Raw genomic sequence first — 21,230 nt, 5'->3', positions numbered from 1 at the left:
AATGACATCAAAAGAATGATCAAACTATTAAGTATTTCTTGGAGCAATTGCTTTGTGTGAGTTTCTTTTTGTTTTTCAAGTGATTACATTACTAAACTTTTTTAATGCTTAAAGTATAATGCAAATTAGAAGTGCTTAGACATGGTTGACAGGTAACAGATTGTTATAACATTTATATTGTTAAAAAAGAGGTTTTAAAAAAGAATGTTTCTTTCACTGAGCTGGTAATGTGTGCCAGTGAATGTAAGAATTGAAATGTTTGAACTATTGTTTAGAAAAATTAGGTAAAGTACTAATAAAAATTTCTAAAATTAGTAGTTAGTGTTACTTATTTATGTGAATTAAACCATTTTCATTATTCATGTAATTACACCTTTTGTGGAGGTTTTACTTGATAAAAAGAATTACATTTTTTGGCTGAAGGACAGATATTTCCTAGTTGACAGTATGATATTTGAAATAAACTTGTTCACTATTCAGTTATAATTACGGGCCTTAATATCAACTTAGAGTTGCATACACACCTATACCTAACTATGGGGACTTTTACACATACTATTTTAAAATTACTACTATACTGAATGCTACATTGAAGTACAGTAATATGCATGTATAATTCAACATGTTTTTGAATACTTTTTTGCCAAATTGAAAAGTAGGTTACAGAATAGTTTATTAAATATGTTATATGTGAAAAAATATATATTGTACATACAACATAATGAATGATGATGTTAATGTCAGTACTAAATCATTTGAATTTTCCTAAACAAACTTCAGTAGCCCTTGAGTATGTTGTTTCTTTGTTTACCTGCATGACACTTTATGCATACAATGGCTAAATAGCCAAGTCAGAGACCCATATGGTTCAGATATAGCCATTCCTACTTTTGAACTATCAAACAAATGAAATGTAATCACTCTTAATAAAATAGCAGGATCTACTGACACTCTTATAATGCTACACAGCTGAAAATCAAAGAGTATTTGGCAGCACCGCATCTTCAACTCAAAATCTTCAGATCCCCAGTCTGATAGGCAAACCATTAGGCCACAATCAGGCCATGAGGATAGTGAAATACTGAAAACATAGCATACCCATTATCATATTATTTTATTTAGTTTATTCTACAGAGTTCATGTAGAGTATTTCAGTACACTTAAAACTTTATTGTAAAACTATCATGATTAGGAATATTATCATTATTTGTTTGACCTAAGGTTCACATATAAACATGATATTAAACTAGAACATAGAAGTTAAACAATATTACTGTGTGTGTATGATTGCATATCAAGTAATGGACAAACTTTTTAATTATTAAGAGTTATTAATTATGAACCTTAAGAATTGAAGCATGTGTTGTAGTTCAGTTCCAGAATTTTTAAATTTTTGTTCAAGTTGAAAATGTATAAGTTAGAAACTATTTTTGATAAATTCAAATCAACTAAAGTGACAGTAAATACCATACACATTTTTTAGAAAGATTATAGTTGCCTGTTTCCGCTATTATATATGGAGTCAGATTGAGCACACACTAAAAAGATTTTAAAAAATCAGTAATTTTTATCTTACAGGAAACTAATGTGTTGGGATTTAAAGGTCCAAGACAAATGACTATTATTATTCCACAAATTTCATCTGACAACAAGAGGATAGACATAAGACCAGTATCTGCAAGTGAACTTTGTTTTTTAATCTCTTTTTTTTTTTTAATTATTGTAACTAAAAAAAGTGTTTTTTAAGAAATGAAAGTGTTGAAACCTGAAAACATTATTTTTGCTCTTGAAACATATTTACAACAACTATTATTAGGTCATGTAGGAAGTTAATTAAAAATCTAGAGCTTGTTTGTTTATCTATGTCAAAGCCAAACAATTGGCTATCTGAGCTCTGTCCACCAAGTGGAATTAAAGCACAGGTTTTAGCATTAGAAATCTATAAGCTTAATGCTGACCTGCCAGGGGACATCTAAAACTTATAGCTTTGTGTTCTGTTTTTTTAACTACAAATCATTCTTTTAAATATTTATAAAGAAATATCCCAAATATTTTTATTACATATCAAATATCAGGTTATATTATTTTTAATACTAAAACTAATCTAACTTTATTTCTTTATCTAAAAATAAAAGTTAAATATGGCTTTGTGTTCAGTTTTTTAAATATCTTATTTTCAAAACTTCAGGATACTGATACTTTATTTGAAAAGTGGAAAAGAGGAAACATTGAAAACTTGTTGGAACTTCACAACAAAGCTCCTGTGTGGAACAATGGTAAGGTATTCCAAGATCAGTAAAAATCATGTGTATTAGTAGAACCAAATTTATTAGTATAACCAGTGGTGGTACCTATTACATGGTTATACTTAATTTGTTCACTGCAAGTTATCAAGCAGATTCAGTAAATTACTAACACCTTAAGCTGTATGTAGTAAAATTATTATTGAACTTCCATGTCTCTGTTTTCATTTTTAAAATTATACTACCCACAAAGTTTTTTTGTTTTTTCAAAGAATTTTTTCATTAAATATATTGAAGTTATTGTGCTACATATTTAAATAATATATTGTCATGCACTTAATTTCATTTGGACATTTAGAGAAAGAGTTATTTTTGTAATCTTCAAAGAGAATTTGGTATAGGCACTGTCATTTTAAATTTTATTGTGACTTATTTACCTCTCACTTAGGAGTGCTGTCTCTCACAAGTTTTTTATCTTATGAATTTTTAATTTCATTCTCATTTTTACAATTTTCTGTGAAATTTTGGCCTTAAGCTGTGAATTTGAATTTTATATTTCTGAGTGTTGACATATTCGTAAAGCCACTATTTAATTTTAAATAATTAAAATTTACTACTAATGCTTATTATATCTCATGAACTTATTTTGAATTCCAGAAAGTCAGATGTACATACTAAATTTTCATGGACGTGTCACCCGACCATCTGTGAAGAACTTTCAGATTGTTCATGACAATGATGGTAAGTAAGAATCACACAGAACTGGTAATCTTATTACATCTCAAGCTATGATGAAGGAATAGTCAATAAATTACTTAAATTTGCAGATGATATTAAGGTCTTGGGTGCTGCTAGCTGTGAAGAAGATGCTGCTGATTTACAAAAGGATTTAGATCATTTAGTGAGTTAAGCAAATAAATGGCTGCTGGGTTTTAATTATACTAAATACAAGATAATGCATATGGACTATCATAATTTGAATTGTAACTATAATTTGGATGGGAATAACCTTAACAGTGTCATGAAAGAAAGGGATCTTGATGTAATGGTTGATCAGTCTCTTAAGCCATCCAAACAGTGTGCTGTTGCTAATAGTAGGGCAAGTAGGATCTTAGGTAGTATCTACAGGTCACTGGTTAGACTACATTTGGAATATTGTGTTCAGTCTTGGGTTCCTTACCTTAGAAAAGACACTGAATTGTTGGAAAGGGTTCAGAGGAGGGTTACAAGAATGGTGCCTGGGATGGAGGGGTTGTCATACAAGGAGAAGTTAAGATCTTTAAAACTGTTTCATCTTGAAAAAAGAAGAGTTAGAGGGGATCTGACTGAGGTGTTTAAGATTGTAAAGTGAATTGATAGTGTTGATGCATCATCTTTTTTTCATACTTAACGGCAATAATAGTAGGACTAGAGGACACAAATATAAATTTTGGCAAGGTAGGAGTCATCTTCTGGTAAGACAGTTATATTTTTCTAACAGGGTAGTTGGTCTTTGGAATGGGTTGTCTTCGGATGTTGTGTAGACAGTAAATTTAAGTGAATTTAAGAGAAAGTTTGATAAATATATATATGTTAAGGGCTGGCTTTAAATTTTTTTTATTTAATAATTTTAGTTTAGTTTAGAGGATGGCACAGCTGAGATGGACCAGTAAGTCCCTTGTTGTCCCTAAGAGTTAAGTTGTGTTCTGTTATGATATGGTGAAAATATATATTCAGATAATCTTTATAGTTTTTACACCTCAGTATTTTTACTATATTAAATATACAAGAGGTGACAATATGATAACAAAGAGTAATTTTACTTCAAGTCATGAACAATATGTATCAAACTTTTTATGTTATACTTCTTAACAAGAATTATTTATGTGGTAGTGTAGTGTATTGTCTGATCACCTAATTCATTCAGATATTTATAGAACAATTCATTTATGCAAAACTGATTTGTAATGTAATCTAGCAAGTGATTGCTCAAGCCTTATGAATAAAGAGAAGTGGTCTTATCAAAGTTGTAGCAGTCTAATATAATACACCACTACTACCAGGGTTCAACAAAAAAACAAAAATTTATTAACCCTTTCGCTGCTGAATTTTCATATGGAAAGTTGTCTACAGTGCCAGAATTTCTGGTGAAAAATGCCTATTTTGAAGGGTGTTATTTTAAAATTCCTAAATCACCCTAAAATGCACTACAAGTGTTAGAAAAGAACATTAAAATAATAAATACAACATTTTAGAAGAAAAATAATGTATTTTTATTACATTTTTTCTTCTAACGTCTGAAATGCTTGACCGTGTGGTACTTAGTGAAGCAGTCTGGAAGACACATGGGCAGGCATCGCCCCTACCCCTCCTTACAATTCATGCATCCATGTCTAGTTTGCTTCCTCTTTGGATGTGAAGGGCTTTTACTGCACACTACACAGTTAGGCTTGTATTTAGGATCTGGATAAGCTATTGGAAAGTGATGCCCTGTTAGTTGCTCCTCCCTATCCTTTGGGTTATCCATCAACTTTCTCCCTTTCCTTTCAAATTTATTTGGAGGACTAGAAGCACACCTTTTCCCTGCATCAATGTGGCTTCATTTTTGAATTAGGGTTGGCAGTTGTTTACAGTATATAGGAGTTGACTAGTGCTGCCTCTCTGATGAAGTGATAAATTGTGTGGTACCACTTTTTACATTTGTGGCCTTATGGGTAGCTGGTACATTTCTGGTCAAACAAGTCAACTCCTCCCATTGAAGCATTGTAATTGCAGGCCACATTTGACTTCTTCACATCCCTAAATCCAGTCTCTGACTGCTTGGATCAAATTTGTTTTTGAGTGTAGCCATTGTTATTGATTCTCAACAGGAACTTGATCCTTGCAGTGTCATGCCAGGAGCAGACAAGCATATCACCTTTTCTGTAATAAACAGGATTATCACCTTTCTTCAGCTGTAACCTTGCTGGTCTAATTTCTTCTGGAAATCCTCTTCTATTCAATCTCATAGTTCTACAGGCACCAGTACCCCGTTCCTTAAGGGCTTCAAAGAGGCCAGGGCTGGACTAGAAGTTATCAACATATAAATGGTGGCCAAGGTTCAAGTATCCATTATTGCCCATCAGTTTCATAACAACATTATGACCCAAACCTTGCTCTAGTGCCACAGGGTTGTTGTCTCTACCAGTATAAACATCCCAGTTGTTACGTATTACAATTTTGAATGGTCTTTAACCAAGTTGAATGATAATTTAAATTTAATAGTTAAATTGTACTTTAGATTTAGCTGTTAAGTAAAAGCTGATACATAGTCAGTTTATGATATCTGCCAACAAGATTGATACACACAGTTTTCTCTTTTATACAAATATGTTTTAATATACAAACAACAATACAATTTACAATAACAGTTATTACAAATAGTTTTTACACACAATGATTTATATACAAAAATTTTACAAATTTACAAGTAATATAAAGTCCTCTTTCTAGTCTGAAACTTCCTTGATATCTTATTGAGGGTTCATGATGAGGGAGTTAATTACAAGTTGATGTAAATACAATTTGCTTAATGGGGAGCTAGTTAGCTTTGTCCTTTGTTATTCACCAGCCACACACACCGAGTTTTCCACAATGAAGTTATATAATGTTTTCATAAAAATACTAATGTTTGATGAGAATCAACTGAAGTTAAATGATTTGTAATGTTCGAACTTTGTAAATGCTCCTGGTCAAATATCTTAAGTTTCTAATTGATAAGCTCACAGTTATAGCTTCCGAAGTTTATAGCACACTGACTATAGTAAACTAATTATAGATACTCTTTTTTTTTTGGCATGTCACATTGGTTATATTTATAGGTGTGTGGGGAGTTTCTCGAAAATTCAGATTACATAACAATATTAACATGCTACACTAGAGTTTACATACATGCATATATTGTTGATTCTTACTTTAGAGAATATGCAGGAGTTTTGCAATACATATTTAACACTATAAGTTATGTACATTTGTAAATATAAACTTAATTGAAGTAAACATCTATATTAGAATAAATATATATAACAATAAATCCATCACACAGTCTAACAGGTAACCTGGCTTGCTCTCACACAGTGACCACAGTTTTATACCCCCTTGTAGGTTTGTTCAGTATGTACTAACGAAAGTATATCCATCCCTTGAACTTCCTCATCGATTCATCAATTATAAGTTCACGATGTGGAATGTGATACTGCCTATACAGTGGCTTCACAATGTTCATGAGGGGAGTAATTTTATGCAAAGGATCACATCCTTCCTCTCCACGTGGAACACTTTGAGAATTTTCACAAAAATGAAGGAATGAACTGATCAGCTGGTAACGATTGTGTGGCAGTACATCTCGATAACTAGGGGAGTGGGCGATACCCCCAGTTGCTCAGTAGTCACCAATCCTTGGCTTGGAACACCTCATCATTATCTACAAGCCAACATAGGCTTTGATTTCATCTGTAGTACACTCAACCCAATCATTGTAGCAAGAATTTTCAGGGAGGTCTGCCAGATTACCAAAGAACTCCAGGGCATAGGTGTTAGTCATCTCACAAATAAGCTCCAATGTTTCCTGAGGGAATAACAAGTAGAAATAATCTACTGGGTGGTTACCGTCAGGCAAAGGTGGAATCAAAAGGACAGGCTTTTTGGCATAAGCTGGGCATCAAATTGGGATATAATTGTCATAATCATCATCACTGACCTACTTATGATCAGCATCAGCCATGCCCCCTTGGCTACTATCATCATTATCATTACTTACAGCATTATCGGTATCTGTGTCACTGTTTTCCCAATCGTCATCACCAAATTCACTCAATTCTGAGTCAGAATCTCGCATTATTTCGTCCAATACATCCTCTGTGGCAAGCCATTGTTTTTGTTTATGTTTACCTGTTGACATGCTTCTGGTCAGTGCCCTCAAATTGGGTCAGAAGTCAAGAATTTCTCAAAAATAACATCCATAGTCGAGGAAACTACACTAAATTACATTACGTTTACTTAAAAACCATGTAGGTGCAGCACAGAGTAAATTACAGACCAGTAAACAGAACTACATGAGGAAATCAACTTAAGTTGCATTTGGCACTCTACCTGGGATTCGACTAAAGTCTCGTTCGGCACTCTACCTGGAATTCGACTAAAGTCGCATACGCCAGTGAAAGGATTAAGCTCTAACAACACTTGAAATAAATCTTAACACTTACCAAAAATCACAGTTAATGAACAAATGCCCAGCCAGAACTTGATACTAATGTTAATGAGCAATAAAACATGAATATCATTATTAATTATTTCAAATAATGGAATCAGGAAAAAGAACCAAAAGAAGAAGATACCTAATTCCAAAAAATACAATATTCCAAAATCACTTTGCTATATAAATAACAATATTGAGTGACAAACACCAATAATTCACTAACTATCTCATGACTCATTTTATGAAGCTTATAGCAGGGTATTTATTCACTCTGTGAGGTCACAAGAGTACATCTCATGTGATCATAAATTTACATAACCTTTTATTACATTAATAATATCTGTACATCACTGCTAGAGAAGCTAGTGTCAGTTTTGCAACACATACATACATATTTACTCAAAATAAATGTGCAATTATGATATTATACACTTCACAATTTCTCTTTTTTGTAGTTTCAGGGTCCCATAATTTTCACAGTTTTCCAAATAAACATCTCAACTGACTCCCATGCATTAGTGTGGTGCTTTCTACTAAAGAATTCCTTAGCCATTTCGATATTATCTAACACTGCGGGGAACAAATTAGTCAAGGTTTCTTTAAGTTTGCCCCAGTGTTCAAAAGCCATTTCTGTCTGAAAGCCTTCCACCATTCTAGTGGCCCTCCCCTCAAACAAGATATCTCAGTTTCACCCATTTATTCTCAGGTACTTTATACATATAAAAATGCCTTTCCAAACTTTTAAGAAACTCTAAGACATTAAAATTTGACATACTGTCAATCTTCTCAACAGGCAGTGGTGGTGGATTGACTGTGGTGACATAAATCAATGAACTTTCCACAGGGCTACAGGTAGAATGAACTATAGAAGGTTGAAGGGAGGGAAACTTCGTTTCTCTTACAAGTAAATCAGTCATCATACATATCAGCATTTTTACCTGCTCTGTAAATACTGACACAGACTGCTTCAAACTTGCCACATAAGATTCACTAACTTCCATAGTAAAAGTTATTTTCCAATGCAAGTTAAGTTATATTTAACTGAAATTAAATTATTACTGAATTAATCACTTGGCACTGAATTAACAAAAGCAATCCAATGTCACAACTCAACCTTTATGAAAAAGGTCCCTGTTTGAGCACCAATATAATGATCTAAAACAACATGCCACTACAACCAACAAATAACTATTCTCTGTACTAGATTTAAGATAAGGTCCCATGATTTCTACTCCTATTATTTCACCAGTGTAGTTTAGTGCTTTGCATAAACCCAGCTGGCTGCTTCTGATCAAACTTAGTGGTTTGACAAACAGCAAGACAACATATAATTTTTAATGTTCTTTCTCATACCAGGCCAATAATCACATCTGGATACTTTGTCTATTGTTTTTCAGACACCTAGATGACCAGCTATAGGCTGATCATGCAATTCAATTAACATCACTAGTCTCAACGTTATGGGAATAACTGGTCTGAATTCACCATTTCTAGCAATCCTTTTTATGTAATAAAGAACATTGTCATTCAAGACATAGTCTTTGGGTTTACTTACAGTCTCTGCAACTATAGTAGAATCGTCTAGTAATAGTTCAGTTTTAAAATAAGAGTATATATGGTTATATTCATCATCTTTAGCTTGTTCAGTAGCCAATTGTTCTCTTGTGTTAACATTGACAATAGCAAAAAGTTTAGGTGATAGCTTACCGATGTCCAGTTCTGTAGTTTCTTCTGGGTGATCAGTAAGATGTCTAGGTTGGGCATCAGGTTACTGGTTCTCTCTTCATTTTCTTTGAAGTATTTCAGATGTTAAGTCCTGCAGTTTTATTGACCAATGCACCAGTCTACCAGTTAACTTCAGAGCTATCTGTAACTGTTTAAAGGAAGCATGTCTAGGTATATCTTAACTTTTTCTACAGCTCAGACTGTGGCTAGACATTCTAACTCTAGTAGTAGTATAGTTTCTTTCTGCAGTGTTCTACTGGCATATGCTATGACACCCTTCTGATACAGAGCTGCTCCTAGTCCAACATTTGAAGTATCAGTATGCAGAAAATAATGTTCACCTTTTCTTAGAAGTTGCAAGATGGGGGATTCACATAAAGCCTGATTTAATTTCTGGAATGCATCCTCACACTGGGGGGTCCATTTCCAACTGATATGCTTTCTTCATAACTGATATAAAGATTCAGCATTTGTAGCAAAGTTTGGAATGAACTGATTTTACCAAGCACACATACCAAAGGATGTGCTTAACTCTTTGCAGTTTCTTGGAGTTGGGAAGTCTTTAACACCTTTTATTTTGTTATCTTTTGAATCAAGTTGGTTACTTACTGAGTTCATGCTGTTAACAGGGTAAAAAGCAGTAATGAGCACAGGTGAATGGTTGGGTGGACTCCAGCCCCTGTCTCAGTGGCATAGTCAGGTTTCCACTCAGGGGGGTCAGAAAGTTTTAAGGGGCAGCTAATAAATTATAAAGCTGAAATTGATTCTACATTTTTAATAAAATGGTCATTAAAACAAATCAAATCAAATGTAATAGTGTTTGTATAAGTTTTATTTTATTTATTAAATGATACAAAACAAGTGTATTATATATAAAAGCTGAAAAATAATATGTGATCAATATGCCTAGATTTTTTATACCCCAAAAGTGCCCTTTATTTCTCTGTCATAAAAATTGTCAACAACTACAAAAAAAAAAGAAACACATGATTCCACACTTGCTTGCTGTGAGTTATTAGGGAAAAAAAAAAGATTTCAGCATTAAAATGAATGGCACACAAGGACTTGCAGTTCTTTATAGTTAAAAAAAAATTGTAAAATGGTGTTAAGTGTTAGTACACAAAAATTCACTTTGTTTGGTTTTAGATCATAAAAGTTTTTATAAGGCCAGTTGAATAGGAATAAATGAGGATCTGTTTGATTCTTATGGATTTTTATCCTATGTGTATCAGAGGCAACTCATAGTCTCCTCTACCCCCCAACCCTTACCTCCAAAGGTTGGCCTTAAGATGATGAAAAGTACCCTTTTTTGTTAATTAGACCCTGCCCTTTTTAATGTCCTCTGCACAGTGTTGCAACCACAGGTATCAAAATCTAACTTGTAGCCACTGGAGGGCAGAAGGAAGGGAAAATTAAGCTTACATCAAAGTGACATTTTTACTTTATAACAACCACAAAATATATGTGTGTATAATAATATACATGATAGTTTGAAAGTATTTTCACTCATGCTGAGAAATTGTTACTGTCAAGATATTGAAGTGTAAAACTTAACTACAACTAGTTACAAATAAAGCAAAATGGAAACCACAAAATATAAATTTTTCTAATAGAATATTTTGTGGTATTTGGTATTTTCAACCTTAATGACACCTTATGTGATACTAGGGCTAAATGCCCTGATTAGAGATCTCAGGCATAACCATCCCTAGTTTAGAACTGCTGACATGAGGATAGTCAAGCAGTTAACAACATTAACCACCTTTGTGGTTACTCTGAATCGAAAAGTGGGATAAACTGTCACAGTTATGAAGTCTTTGTAGCTGAAAGTGGAGAGAATGCTCAACAGCATATCATGGCTCAAACCTTGGCACCCAAGCCATTAGACTTCATGTGGCCTACAGACATTATTCTTTTATAGATTTATAATCAACAAAAAATAAACATATGTACATATACATAGCACTTGAGTTATAATGGAACAGACTGGAACCTTGGCACTTGTGTAGGTAACCAGAATGGTGTCTTGGTACTTTTTAGAACTATTTTGACAATGAATAAAATCTCTTTTTACAGCAAACTGTGTTTGAACTTGACTACACACACACACATGTGAAATTGTGTCAAAGAATATCGCCGTCACCTCATTTTGGGAAGTTTTGACAGCAAACTCATGCTACTTATGCATAAGACAGAATGAAACATTTGGTATTTTTGTCAATTTATTGTGTGTGTGTGTGCAGCATTTTCCATTGATGTGATTCAATTTACATTTCCCTTTAGACTTGATAAGCACCAGATATTAAATTAGAAATAAATAAATTAAAAATCCTTTTAAATGAAATAATACGCACCGTTGGGGAAGCAAATGGCAAGTCTGTACTGTATATACTTCTTTTTTTTTGCTCTGTCATATGCAAAGTTTATGGGTTATTATTATTTATGACCTTGTAACACACATCTTCAGTAAAGTATGATCAGCTGATTAATTTTTGTGATAGTGACAGTGGATAAAGTATTGAAAAATGTCTTTGAATAGAAACCATCGTTTTCAATCTCACCAGTTTTTAAACACAGCCAAAACGAAAAATTAAAGCAATAAGTTAATAAAATAAAAACTAAAACTACAAAAATTTTCCTTTTAGTTTTCATTAACTAAAAACTTTGATAGAAGTAGTACATTATTTTTAGTTAATTTTTACTGTTGTTGAAATTTTATAGTGCATTTGGGAACTTTTTTTTTTGGTACATGTGCACTGTATATATAAGTAACATTTCAAACATTAACCTAGGACACAGTTATCTTGTCTTAGCAATTACTAGAGATTCATGGACCTTTACAGAAGGACTGATGTAGCGAGTTATTGTTGTCAAAGTAAAGGAGACAGTATTTGGTGTGAAGTTGAAATAAACACTTTATTTATTATAGTAGAAGAAAATGATGATCAGCTGATGGTACACGTAGTCAGACTATTGCATTGTTATATTTAAAGTGCCATGATTGCTTAAATTGAAAACAAAGAAAGAAAACTGAATTTAACAAAAAGATTAATCAAAATCAACTTTATTTGAGGATAAACTGGAAAAGACTTGAGTGTTTACTAAAAAGAAAGTTGCACACTAGACCAGTAGAAATGTTAATAAAACAGGTGAAACAAAGATAAGACTTCTTTCTACTGATTTTCCAAAGTTAGAAATGATTCTGTTTATAAACTCCAATGCTGTGTTAATAATTCAAAATCTCTCTGCAGTTGACCAATAAAAAAAGGAATCATGTGCATCTAAAAATATTTCTGATCCATATGACAGTCGTAGAGCAGTTCCAAATACACAAGATATATTATGACAAAATACAACTGTCCCATGATTTACATATTCAAGATAATTTTAATATAATATTTTTGACCCTCTGTATAACACACAAAAAACTTATTTGTCAACCTAATATTCATGACCAGCATTACAGATAGCAAACATAGGTGGCTGCCTAAGGTGACAATTTCTTTGGTGCCATAAATACTTGGGGACTCTAGTGTGAGTAGAAGTGAAGCCTTAATTTCTGCATAAAGCAATTATTAATCTATTACCAGCCTTGATATTACTTTATATTATTCTTTTTATGCTGTAATTCTTTAAAATATTTTTGTAGTTTTGTGTATTAAACATTTTATGTTATAATTCCTTAAAAAATGTTATGATGTTTAATGCTTTAGTTTTTAAGATGAATATTTTGTGTCTTATGTATGTATTGTACCTTTTTATATTTTAACTTTTTCAGATGTGTTTTGTAGAGAAATATTTAAGTTAAGTTTTGTTATTTCCAGTGGGCTACATCATAATGCAATTTGGCCGAGTGGATGAAGACATCTTTACATTGGATTACAGGTACCCCATGTGTGGTCTTCAAGCATTTGCCATTGCTATCTCCAGCTTTGACACCAAACTAGCATGTGAATAATTAGTTATACTTATTATTAAAATAAGTAAAACTGTATTGAACACCTAATCTGCCATTTTTTTGTTAGTAAGATATTGTGTAATTCTCCTGGAAGAAGAATAAATAGTCTTGTTTAAATTAACTACCTATAGTTAGTCTTAACAGGCATTATCATCTTTGGTGCAAACACCAGGATTTTACATAAAAGATAGTGTATAAATGCTGGCATAACATGAACAGTAATGCCTGATGAGAGGACACATAACTAGAAACATTTGTGGGACATCTATCATGAACCATGGTATACCTTATACAAATAGTTCCAAAACATGTGTAAACACAAATCACTGGAAATAACATGAATCATAAACACTAGTACATTTTAAATAAATATATTAAAGAAAGTATGCAGATGCATATGATAAGAAACATATTTAATATAATTCATAAATCTTGATTCACCCAATACACATCTGAAATATATGCTGACACCTATAGCAGTACATATAGAATAATTCATAATTTTCTGTGAGCTCTGTATGAAGTTTTCTGAAACATATACACATACATATCACTGTATATATATAAGATGATTCATATATTTTAGTACATTAAACATGAAAATTTCTGTTTCTGTTTGAAATATTTTCTCACAAATTTATATCCATCAGTGGTGATTTTAATCTTTACAGACACCACTGTTATATAAGTAAGACAGAAGATGTGTCATATTTAAAGAAATTTATATAAAATGTTATACCATGCTACTGAAAAATATACAAATATATCCTGTATATCATTGATACACTGATCAGAATTTTCAGTTTCATAAATTATATATTGGAGTTTGCTACACATCATAGCTATTATTTTATCATCATTATATCAGTACACATATACTGTAGTTAAATATTTTAAACATCGTTGTAGGTTATTTAAAACCAAACAGGATTTTCAGCTTCAATAACAAAGCAATCTATTTTTTCAAATGCTCTAACTTGATAAATTACAACCAATTTTGAATAAAACAATTTTCATACATATTGTTAAACATTTTTTTCTTGTTATATAATCCTGTTTTTAAATAATATTCAATGTTTTTTTTTCATTTTTGATTATTCCCATCTATCTTTATTCATGTCTTAAATATCAGCTAAGTAATCTTCAGAAATTATGTGATTGCTAGCTCATGTAACAGTGTCTGTAGGATGATGATAAGTTTTTCCCTTTGTTGTGACCTTTAGATTCTTATGGATTAATGCTTAAATCTATATTTCTTGTGACTAAGCAATAGTTTGAAAGAGTATAAGATACAAGATAAAGGTTACTCTTGGTGGTATGGTTTATATATTATGTAATATTATATCCCGGTACCACAGGGGTCACACATTGTTTTTTAGATAATGTTATTTGGTTATTCCTTATTTATAATGTTATAAATTTGGTGTAACTGTATAAGATAGTTCGATGTCGTTCACCAGTTTATCTACCTTGGCTCTACCATTACTGACAGCCTCTCGCTTGATGCTGAGATCGACAGGAGGATTGGAAAGGCAACCACGATGCTTGCTCGCCTTACGCTAAGAGTGTGGACAAACTCTAAGCTGACCGTGAAGACAAAGATGTCTGTATACAGCGCCTGTGTCCTCAGCACACTTCTATATGGCAGCGAGACGTGGACTACTTATGCCAGCCAAGAGAAAAGACTGAATACCTTCCACCTCAGAAGCCTGCGACGCATACTTGATATCTCTTGGCAAGACAAGGTAACTAACACCGATGTCTTGTCTCGTACGAACCGATCTACCATGTACACTCTGTTACGACAGCACCGGTTGCGCTGGATAGGCCACGTGCGCCGTATAAAGGATGGCCAAATCCCAAAAGACATCCTCTACGGAGAGCTTGCCGAAGGACAGAGAGGCATCAGCTGCCCGCAGCTGAGATACAAGGATATTTGCAAAAGAGACATGAAGGTGCTCAACACCAACACCGAAACTTGGGAGAACCTCGCTGCCGATCGCGCCAACTGGAGAAACACTCTCCGTAAACAGCTGAAGATTGGAGAAGAGGAATTGACGGTGGCGGTAGAAGAGAAGCGAGCTCATCAAAAGGAACAGGCAGCAAACAGACCAGCATCAACGCACATATGTGACCTCTTCAACCGGGACTGTCACTCTTGTGTCGGTCTCCTTAGTCACAAGAGACGCTGCTCTAGACGAGCAATCAACATGAGCTAACAATGGACGGATGCTCATCCATGGTCAAACTTGGCCGAAGGAGGCCTACTACTACTATAAGATAGTGTGCTTTTCTTTTATTAGATTTAGTGCAACTATTTTATTTCGCTTCTTTCAGTGCAAATATAAGTTAAATTGTTCAGATGATTTTAAATTATACTCTAGTTGGCATTTAGCTGTGTCGATTTAGTAATTTACAGAATATCTTGTGAATAAACATATTAGCACTGTGTACTTGTAAACAACTAAGTACAGTCTTCCAATGATTTTCATCACTATAACTTTTAGTAAAGCACTAAGAAATAGTAAAAAAAATAAATTATTTTACTTTTAGATATTTCTTATGACAAAAGTAAAAGTTGACATGTTTGTCAGACTTCCTAATTTCTCTAGAAAACGTTGTTTTTGATGTTGTCCCAGTTAAAATACACTTACTATTTTTTTTCTGTGATAAAATACCTGCTAATTAAAGAAGATATTAATGTTTAGATATACCTTACTCTATGAATAAGTTATGAGTCAGAGATTATTTTAAATGAATAATATGTAGTTTACTTATAATTTAAAACAGCAAAATAAAAGTGTGATTTTAACAGGCATATGTAAGAAAGCCAAAACACAATTGCATGGATATCCAACTAGGTAACTAAGCTGTAGAAGTTCCTACTAGTACATGCCACAAATAGTTATTTCTTTAGTAGGATGTCAAAACGTTGCACCATAAACAGCAGCAACTCTCCAGCTTTGTTTAACTGTGGTATTTGAAATCTTCATATAGTCAAATTTAACACTTCTTGGATTTGCATCTCAAGTTGAGAATCCAACTTTTGTATTAGTTAACATCTCAGATTGTAACAGTGAAGAAGAAACACTTAACTGCTGGTATAAGTTTCATCATTATCTGTAACAACTATTCAGCTTTTTTAAATTTTTATCATAAAACAATATAATAATCATTATACATTGTTTTAACATACAGGTTTTCCTGTTTGGAACTACCAGAACTCAGGAAAAATACCAACATAACATTAAAGGTTTAAAATATAAAAGCACAGATCTATGATCTCTGACACATTAAATTTAATTTTTGATACATGAAATAACTGTACAGTTTTTAAAGCAATGGTCAGAAATATTTATTTTCCACAAACTTTATCACTCTTAATTTTTGGGCATGAGTTAAGTATTCTCTCTTTCTCCAAAAAAATTCAAAGTTTTGTATAACTAATTCTTTAACATTTGTCATACAAATCAAAGATGGCACTTACCAAATAATATCAAGTGGATAAGCTTATAATTTCCGTTGCCAAAAATTAAATGTAGTATACAAAGTCATGGAAGTAGAATTGCAGTAGCACCCCTTAACCTGAGGTACTGGTGATGCTGTGCACCTAGTGGTAGTGGTAAGGGTGTTGATTTACACCATTTTGTGTTTTACACTGCATGTCTTTAAACAGTTCAAACAAAGCTATATGGGTGTGTATTGATTTTTTTTTTTTATTCTTTACTTTTTGCTACACTTGCTCAACCATTTGCATGATATTTTCTAGAAGCTAATTTACTGTAAGTAAATGTGACATTAGTCACTTCAGGAGAGGTGTGTTCCTAGTATTGAAGATAAAGAAAGCCTGCAGCATTGGATGGCCTGATTTACTTTTTACTTTCTTTTCAAAGTTTTATTGTTGTAAGCACTATATGAAGGATTGTGCTTAAAGCTCTTTTTTTTACTTAAATATATAAGCACTTGTTGATGCTAGCTTCATTTTATTAACCACTAGTAAAGTAATCTAATTTTCTTTTTTAATTTTATCAGATATGAACCAGAGACCTCACACATACCATGCAAAGTGCTCTACCAACTGAACTAACTAAGAAACTAGCACTTCTTAATAAGTTATTTTTTAACAACTCAAATATTATATTCTTTGCTTCTCATTAATTGGCTACCTGCTTTTTCTTGCAATAATTTAAATTTTATTGACTATTTCGGCTGGGGTTAAAACCAGAGACCTCTTGCACGTCAGGTTAGTGCTCAGCCAACTGAGCTAAAGAGTTTACCCTCCAGCACTTCCTAGTAAAGAACTTTTCAACAGCTCAAACTTACACATCCATATGTGAGATATTCCCTTATCTTTCTTTTATGTTTCTTTCTTTAACACTATTGGTTAGATTATGTAATATATCTATTTTTATTATATTATGGCCAGGTGGTTAGGATGCTCGACTCACAATCTGAGGGTCGCGGGTTTGAATCCCCGTGCCACTAAATGTGCCCACCCTTTCATCTGTGGGGTCATTATAATGTGATGGTCAATCCCACTATTCGTTGGTAAAAGAATAGCCTAAGAGTTGGTGGTGGGTGGTGATGACTAGCTGCCTTCCCTCTAGCCTTACACTGCTAAATTAGAGAAGGCTAACGCTGATAGCCCACGTGAAACTTGTCATGTTTTCCTGCAAGATAGTGCTAGGCTATCTATTTTATCTAAAAAGAAAGAAAAAAAAGATTAACATGCATAATATTTCATATTTAATTTTTTTTTTCTAATGTTAAAAATTTGGAACACACTCAATCCAATAGAGGTATGTTTCAGTTCAACTGTAAATGTTATTCTCTGTAGTTTCGTTTGTTTAAGAATTTCACGCAAAGCTACATAAGACATATCTGTGTATAGTTGTCCATAATCTTGAACTAATAAACTAGAGTGAAGATAGCTAGTCAACAGTTAGGCTACTCTTTAATAATCGAAATGTTGGATTTGACCATCGCTTTTTAGTACACCCACGGCCGTTTAGTGCGGAGCACCAATTTTGCGACAATTGGTTTCGAATCATGAATCATTGGATTCACAGTTCGGGTACGCTAAGCCACGCCCTGACTCCTGTAGCATCGTCCAGTCACGGAAGCTATCCATACTGTTTCATGGGACAGTTGTATTGTGCCATACTATACCTCGTGTACGTGGAACAGCACTCTGACTGTCATATGGACCGAAGATATTTCCAGATGCTTACGATTCTCTTCTTTTCTTTTTTTTTTGCGATTTATCAGCTGCAGGTATAAGATTAATTGTAAACACAGCAGTGGAGTTTTTAAACAGAATCATTTCCGATTGTCATATTAACACTTCTACTGCTCATCTTATGTGCGCCTTTCTTTTTAGTAAACAGTCAAGCCTTTCCTAGTTTATCCTCAAATCATAAAGTTTTTATTTTGATAACTTTTGTTAAATTCAGCTTCTTTTCTTTTTTCCCAATCTAAGTAGCCGTTTTGCTTTAAATATAATAATGCAGTATCCCAACTATGCTTAGGGTCAGTCAATCATCAGTGTTTTTTACTTTAGTATATAGTATTTATATCAACTTCACGCCATGCATTGTCTTTATTACAACGACGGAACATTAAAACAATAAGTGAACGAAATAAGAACAAAAAACTAGAAAAATAAAAATAATTGCCAGAAAGGGGTTCAAGTGCATTCTGCTACGACTCAATGCTATGCATCAACATATGTTTATTTTTTATTGATCAGAAATCTCTAGAATAACAATGTCTGTGGGCCGAACGATGTCTCGAGTGCTAAAGTTTGCGCCGCTATATGCTGCAGAAAATTCTCCCCACTTTCATTTACAGGGGCTTCAGAACGGTGACAGTTAATCCCGCTGTTTGGCTCAGAGTAACCACAAAGGTGATGCTGCTAACTGGTTGTCTACTCTCGTGTCAGCAGCTTTAAATTAGGACTGGTTATGTCTGGAGTCTATTATCTGGCCGTTTAGCCTGTGTTTCGCATAAGATGTCATTTAAGGCTGAAAATACCAAGAAATTATCTATTTGAAATTTTTGAATTTGTGGTTTGCATTTTGTTTTATCCATAAAATATACATATTGTATTCGATAGTTGTGGTTAAGTTTACAGTTAAATATTTTGACACTAACAGTTTCAGCGTGAGTGGAAATATCTTCAAACCATCGTGTATAATGTATATTAATGTGTACACACATTTTTTGTGGTTGTTATAAACTAAAAATGCATTTGAGAACAGACTTCTACATATAAATCCTACTTAAGATTTAAATTATTTTATTTTTATCATTTTTTTTGGGGGGGGGATATAAAACTACTACGAATTGAGTTAATGTTGTAAATATCTATATTTCAAAGGTTATCATGTGTAAGTCGTAGGTACAAACAAATAAATTTACCCTTCTCTGCAGTCATTGGTAATTCTAGAGGCTTGAGACCTTAAAAATCGTTTATCGATACTCATGGTTGCAGTAATATGTGAGGACATTAAAAGGGCAAAGACTCATTACATAAAAAAAAAAAATCACTTTTCAAGCATCGTAAGGCAAGCCTTGGGGGTGGTGGAAGAGACGATGGGGCTGTCGGCACTCTCTGGTACACACAGAGTAAAAATACATAAGAAGCAAACAGATCCCTATTATTATATTTCATTTGTTCTTATAAACACTTCTATGATCTAAAACTAAACAGTGAATTTTTGCGTTTTAACATTTAATAATATATTACAATTATTATTTTTTTACAGTAAAGTGCTACAAGACCCGATATTCCATTTATGTTAAAGCTACAATTGTTCCTTTTTTTCTCTAATAACTCACAGCAAGCATGGTGTTGAATCTGCTGTATTATATTTGTATAGTTGTTTTCTTTTTTTTTTTTTTACTAAAAAGGGGGGTACTTTTAGGACAGAAAGGCAGGGTCTTGAGCTCACCCAACCTGCCTCCTGTGCATGCCGCTGTGTGGTTAGCAGATCAAAGATAGCCCAGTGTGTGATTTTGCGCTGAACAACAAACAATTCGTTCCCTCTTCTGGATTTTTCTTTGGTATATCAAATCTCTTAAGCAATCCAAGAAATATACTTTACTTGTTTGTTTGTTGTTAAGCGCAAAGCTACACAGTGAGCTATCTATGTTGTGCCCGTTTTTTAGCGTTATAAGCTTTTTCAGACTTACCGTCGTACCACTTTAAGGAATAATCTAGCAAAAATATAATAATACTTTTTCCATGATTAACACAGTTCTTCATGAAAACAGCAGTCAACAAATTCAATTCTCCAAAGGTCACTTAGTAAACGACTGACAAAGTTTAAGCAGCACAAGAAACTGGTAGAATTGTATATTGTTGTCAAAGGCGTTTCAATTATAATAAAACTAACTATTCGTTGTCAGATGACATAATCATTGTTGTGGGTTAATGTTAAGCATTCATAACAGACTTGAGAACAAAATTATTAACAACCTGCATGCGTAACACGACCATTTCAATGATATTCTCTTTATATAAATAATTTGAGAGTGCATTAGCACTCTCTATGTGGCATGGACTCCCGTATTAAAGCAAAACAAATTCATCTGGATTTTCTTCTCTAAGCTTTTATATTTTAGTTCATCATCATCATCTTTTTTCAACAGGCCTAACGCCTATCTAGTTATAGAAGTAATTAATTTTATCATCATTTGATAGAGAAAAACAGTCTTCACGATCTTTGAAAACTGATAAATAGCCAAAACTGAGCTTTTATATTTTCGTTCATCATCATCATCTTTTTTCAACAGGCCTAGCGCCAAACTAGTGATAATAGTAATTAATCGTATCATCATTTGATAGGGCAAAACAGTCTTCACGATCTTTGACTACCTATTTTATTATTATTATGTGCAAAATTCACAAAGCTTTAGAATACACTATAATCTAGTAATCCACGTATACCAGTGGTGGGATTCAGCCGGTTCGTGCGAACCTGTTCTTAGAATTTAATGACCTCCACGAACCGGTTGTTGACAATCGTATGTATAGGCCTAATAATAACGTTACAACTTACAAGTATGCGTGTTTACAACGCAACTT

At 33.1% G+C, this 21,230-nt stretch overlaps 1 protein-coding gene across 4 annotated transcripts in view; it reads left to right on the top strand.

Annotated features, from left to right (window-relative positions):
* Window positions 1-14,771, top strand: part of LOC106470648 (protein king tubby-like) — a 62,687-nt gene extending 47,916 nt beyond the window's left edge. For 2 of the 4 annotated variants that reach the window (XM_022399279.1, XM_013931214.2), the window contains exons 8-12: window positions 1,579-1,677; window positions 2,189-2,276; window positions 2,901-2,984; window positions 13,008-13,133; window positions 14,602-14,771. In XM_022399279.1, coding sequence (XP_022254987.1) covers window positions 1,579-1,677; window positions 2,189-2,276; window positions 2,901-2,984; window positions 13,008-13,133; window positions 14,602-14,630 — 426 coding nt within the window. In that variant the 3' untranslated portion in view covers window positions 14,631-14,771. Of the gene's footprint in view, window positions 1-1,578; window positions 1,682-2,188; window positions 2,277-2,900; window positions 2,985-13,007; window positions 13,266-14,601 lie in introns of those variants that run through there. The other 2 variants (XM_022399280.1, XR_002613087.1) reach the window with 2 other exon arrangements.
* The last annotated feature ends 6,459 nt before the right edge of the window (window positions 14,772-21,230 follow it).

The sequence above is a fragment of the Limulus polyphemus genome, unplaced genomic scaffold, assembly GCF_000517525.1.
Source record: "Limulus polyphemus unplaced genomic scaffold, Limulus_polyphemus-2.1.2 Scaffold4137, whole genome shotgun sequence".
NCBI lineage: Eukaryota > Metazoa > Arthropoda > Merostomata > Xiphosura > Limulidae > Limulus > Limulus polyphemus.
The sequence above is the reverse complement of the archived record's forward strand: the minus strand, read 5'-3'. Positions and strand labels throughout refer to the sequence as shown.